This window comes from Protobothrops mucrosquamatus, unplaced genomic scaffold, assembly GCF_001527695.2.
Source record: "Protobothrops mucrosquamatus isolate PMUCROS unplaced genomic scaffold, P.Mucros_1.0 scaffold2817, whole genome shotgun sequence".
In the NCBI taxonomy this organism is placed as follows: Eukaryota; Metazoa; Chordata; class Lepidosauria; order Squamata; family Viperidae; genus Protobothrops; species Protobothrops mucrosquamatus.
Genome location: NW_015388850.1, coordinates 119223 through 124354, shown reverse-complemented (window position 1 = coordinate 124354; position 5132 = coordinate 119223). Strand labels below are relative to the sequence as shown.

General features: G+C 49.0%; 1 protein-coding gene across 3 annotated transcripts in view; it reads right to left on the bottom strand.

The window, feature by feature from the left end:
• The window catches only part of ARHGEF10L (Rho guanine nucleotide exchange factor 10 like), a 52426-nt gene that overhangs the window by 26678 nt on the left and 20616 nt on the right, over positions 1-5132 (bottom strand). For all 3 annotated transcript variants that reach the window (XM_015825812.1, XM_015825811.1, XM_015825813.1), the window contains 2 exons: positions 4519-4634; positions 2060-2187 (listed from right to left, as the gene is read on the bottom strand). In XM_015825812.1, coding sequence (XP_015681298.1) covers positions 2060-2187; positions 4519-4634 — 244 coding nt within the window. The remainder of the gene's footprint in view (positions 1-2059; positions 2188-4518; positions 4635-5132) is intronic.

Sequence of the window (5132 nt, the reverse complement as noted above, 5' to 3'; positions counted from 1 at the left end):
AGTTTCCCCATGCTGGCTCAGGAATTCTGGGAGTTGAAGTCCACGAGTCATGAGGGGGCCATAGTTCCCCCGAGTTGTCTCAGGAATTCTGGGAGTTGAAGTCCACGAGTCATGAGGGGGCCATAGTTCCCCCGAGCTGGCTCAGGAATTCTGGGAGTTGAAGTCCACAAATCATGAGGGGGCCATAGTTTCCCCATGCTGGCTCAGGAAGTCTGGGAGTTGAAGTCCACGAATCATGAGGGGGCCATAGTTCCCCCGAGCTGGCTCAGGAATTCTGGGAGTTGAAGTCCACGAGTCATAAGTCAAGGTTGCCTACCCCTGGTATAAGGGGTTGGACTAGATGACTCCGAGGTCCCGTGCAGCCCTAGGATTGTAAATCTCCTTCGGCTCGGATATGCTTCCTCTTTTATTAATTAAAAGCAGAATCTCGCTTTCTAGAAAAAAAGGAAGGGCTACCTAAAGAGGCTACTACAGACAGACCTTGGCTTACGAGGCTGGAATTTACGTCGCTAAGCGAGAAATTAGCTAAGTGAGTTTTGCCCCATTTTATGACTTTGTTTTGCCACATTTGTGAAGCGAATCACTGCAGTTATTAAGTGAGTAACCCAGTTGTTAAGTGAATCTAGCTTCCCCCATTGACTTTGCTTGTCAGAAGGTCGCAAAAGAGGATCGCGTGACCCTCGGGGACGCTGCGACCGTCATAAATATGAGTCAACTGCCCAGCGTCTGAATTTTGATCACGTGACCCTGGGGGAGGCTGCAAAAGCCGTAACAGTGAAAAACGGTCGTAAGCCAGATTTTTTCGGTGTCGTTGTTAACTTAGAACGGTCACTAAATGAACTGTTGTAAGTCAAGGGCTACCTGTATTAAATCTGGAGTTGGGGAAGGGCGAAGAGAGATCATTTTAGGAGGAACGCTGATTACCCCAAAGGTTCTCTTTGAGCTTCCTGTTCTTAAATTGTGCTAAATTCTGCATTATGTTTAGAAGCCAGCAACGGCTCTTTGCAGGGATAAAGACATATTAAAGCAAGGAGAATCAGATAAGGGTCACCTGTAAATAGCAACAGCGCTTAGACTTATATACCACTTCACAGTGCTTTACAGCCCTCGCTAAGCGGTTTACAGAGTCAACATATTGCGCCCAACAATCTGGGTCATCATTTGACCGACCTCGGAAGGATGGAAGGCTGAGTCAACCTTGAGCCGGTCAGGATCGAAGTGCTGGTAGTGGGCAGTCAGCTTGCAATCCTGCATTCTAACCACTGCACCACCACAGCTTCCTTCCTTCCTTCTCCTTATTTCCCTTCCTTCTCATTTTTCCTTCCTTCCTTCCTTCCTTCCTTCCTTCCTTCCTTCCTTCCTTCCTTCCTTCCCAAGCAATAAGACTTATATACAGCTTCACAGTGCTTCACAGCCCTCTCTAAGCGGTTTAGAGTCAGCCTGTTGCCCCCAACAATCTGGGTCCTCATTTTACTGACTTCAGAAAGATGGAAGGATGAGTCAACCTTGAGCCGGTCAGGATCGAACTCCTGGCTGTGGGCAGAGTTTGCCTGCAATCCTGCATTCTAACCACTGTGCCACCATGGCTCTTAATGCAACATCCGATCAGCTACAGCAACAGCAGTAGTACTTAGACTTATATACTGCTTCACAATGCTTCACAGCCCTCTCTAAGCAGTTTACAGAGTCAGCAACTTGCCCCCAACAATCTGGGTCCTCATTTGACTGACCTCAGAAGGATGGAAGGCTGAGTCATCCTTGAGCCTGTCAGGATTGAACTGCCGAACTGCGGGCAGAATTAGCCTGCAGTACTGCCTTCTAACCACTGCACCACCACAGCTCAAACTAAGTGATGCCCAGAAGGAGAAAATAAAAAGTGTCCATTATGGTCACAGGGGACCTCACACAGCTTGAGAGCTGGTGGGTCACCCACTCCTGGCTTTGGTGGAGCAGCCGTGGAGGGGTGGGCTGACGCCGGAGTCATGGGTGGGTGGGTGGGCTTCGAACGTCATTATGGGTTCTCCTGAGCCACCCTTAGGAAATGAACCGTCCCACCTACTTGTCAGGTTTCCCAGGAAGTAAGAGACGGAGGCGGCATTTGTTGGCCGAGTGGATCTCTTCCTCCTTCACCCTCATCATCCTCTGCAGAGCTAAGCACCAGTCTTGGGCCACAGTCATGTTCAGGTTCTAGAAGCCAAGTGGAAAAAAAAAAGAAAATTAATTCATCGGGTCCCTCGTTTCAGGGGTAGGGTGGATCTGGCATGCGGAGTTCATTTCTAACAGTGTTGGGAGCAAATTCTCCAATTAGGACAGAAAGGAATCTTCCAAGGTTTTCTTGTTGCTCAAGCACAAGACCTCAACTTACAACCATTCGTTTAGTGACGGTTCAAACTTACAACGGCACTGAAAAAAAATGGGACTTAGGACCAATTTTCACACTTATGACCGTTACAGCATCCCCGTGTGATTTACATTCAGATGCTTGGCAACCGACTCACATTTATGACGGTCGCCGTGTCCCCCGGGGGTCACGTGATCCCCTTTGGTGGCTTTCTGACAAGCAAAGCCAATGGGGAAGTCGGATTCCACTTTACAACCGTGCTGCTAACTTAACAACTGCACTGACTCACTTAACAACGGTGCCAGGAAAGGTCGTAAAATGGGGCAAAACTCACTTAACAAATGTCCTGCTTAGCCATAGGAATTTTGGGCTGAATTGTGTTCGTAAGGCGAGGATACCTATAATTTTGCATCATGTCGCTCGCTGGAGTTTCTGTATAGACCAGGGGTAGGCAATCTTGGCTCTTTTGTGACTCATGGACTTCAACTCCCAGAATTCCTGAGCCAGCATGGGGGAACTATGGCCCCCTCATGACTCGTGGACTTCAACTCCCAGAATTCCTGAGCCAGCATGGGGGAACTATGGCCCCCTCATGACTCGTGGACTTCAACTCCCAGAATTCCTGAGCCAGCCATGCTGAGGGAAAGGGAGAGATTTCCAAGCTGAGCCATGCCGGCTCAGGAATTCTGGGAGTTGAAGTCCACGAGTCATAAAAGAGCCAAGGTTGCCTACCCCTGATATAGACCTACTGTCAGGAGCCCTTTGGGGTGCCCTGCCATCCTGTTGGGGGGGGGGGAAAGAGGAGGCCCTGGGGAGCATTCTTTGCATGCTTTTGCTTTTGCTGAAACCACATGGGCGTTAGGGAGGGGGAACATCTTCGGGAGACGAGAAGAACTCCCTCTCAACTGGTTTTGGCCTGTCTCCAAGGCCGCTATGCCCTGAGGATGACCCATGATCTGCCTTGCACCTCAGCATTCTCAAAACATCCTTGCGGCAATGCATTTGCTGCCAGTGGACTGGTTAAGGAGGGGTGGATTTTGGAATGGGAAAGAATTGCTTTGTGCTTTCTCGTGGGACCATTAGATTCCGCCCGACTTTACTGCATCCATTTTCTCTCAGTAAAAGTTCTTTCGATTAACTGACGGAGTCAAGAGTCGTGCTTTCCTGAAAGGATCAGCTGGGGCACCTACCCTTTTTAATTCCTCAAAAACCTAACCCGCCCTGTCTTCAGGGCTGCAGAACGCCCCTCCCCCAAGCTGCGAGAATCACGAGCTGATCAATAAATTAGCATCGATACGTCAGCCGTTCAGCTCATCAGAGAGAATAAAGCATGTCAGCTTCCTGTCTCTCTGCTCTCCACATATTTAGAACATGTTACATGCAAATCTAGACAGCATACTCAAAAGCAGAGACATCACCCTGCTGTGAAAGCTGGACCATAAGAAAGGCCGAGCGCCAAAGAATGGAGGCGTTTGAACTCTGGTGCTGGAGAAGACTCCTGCGAGTCCCCTGGACTGCAAGATGATCCAACCGGTCAGTCCTAGAGGAGATCAACCCCGACTGCTCTTTAGAAGGCCAGATCCTGAAGTTGAAACTCAAGCACTTTGGCCACCTAATGAGAAGGAAGGACTCACTGGAGAAGAGCCTAATGCTGGGAAAGATGGAGGGCAATAGAAGAAGGGGACGACAGAGAACGAGGTGGCTGGATGGAGTCACTGAAGCAGCAGGGGTGAGTTTAAAAGGACTCCAGAAGATGGTAGAGGACAGGAAGGCCTGGAGGAATGTGGTCCATGGGGTCGCAATGGGTCGGACACGACTTCGCAACTAACAACAACAACACATGCATTTATTCCGAAGAATAAATTAAAAATCCAAGCAGTTGTCATGAGGAGGAGCTGCAAAGCCAGCAAAGCAGCCTTAAAAGGCCTCTGAAATAACCACATGATGCTACAGCAACTTAACCTCTCTACACCGAGAGGGAGAGATTGGCTTCAACCCGAGGGGGTGTGGAGGGGGGAGTGGAAAGGAGAAAAGACTCAGCTGCCGTGGGAAGGGTCGCTCACGACTTCTGCGTTTCAGATCAAACTTATTTCACACGATTTCAAAGCTTTTGTGAATCACAGGGCTGGTGGCGAAGTGCCTTCAATGGCGTGCAGGTTACTCTGAAATGGACTCACCTGGTAGGTGCCGTGGAGGGTGCTGATTAAAAGAGTGATCTGCTCTACGACAGCCAGGTCCTTTTGCAGATCCTGCAGCTCCTGAAACAGGCGAGGGGGTCCCAGATAAACTTTATCTGAAGGAGGCAAACTTGGACTTTAGGGAACGCCATGACCATAGAGTTTCCTTGCCTAGAGGGCAAATACTCAGCCTTTCTCGGTACAATTACATTTCACAAATATCTTTTTCTTTCTTTTATTCCTAATACAGGCAGTCTTTGACTTGCAACCGTTGTCTTAGCAACCATTCATAGTTACCCTGGAACTATTGGGGGGGGGGGCTATTTATGAGCCAGATCCAAAGTTCTTGGCGACACAGCTGCGGTTATGGCCACACGGCCGCCTTTTCCAATTGTTGTGACTTACAACCATGATGGACAGGTTCCATTAAGATCTTAAGTTGAGGTCTGCCGATACTAGCAAACTCATCGTACTGAATCCATCGTAAAGAACGCTACTGACTTTAAACAAAAAAGGATGCTCTTTGAGGGTGCCTCACAGCTTTAAAAATAAAACTCAAGGGGACAGAAATCTCCTCTCTTCAGTTCAGCTGAATGCTGGGCCCCTTTCAGGAG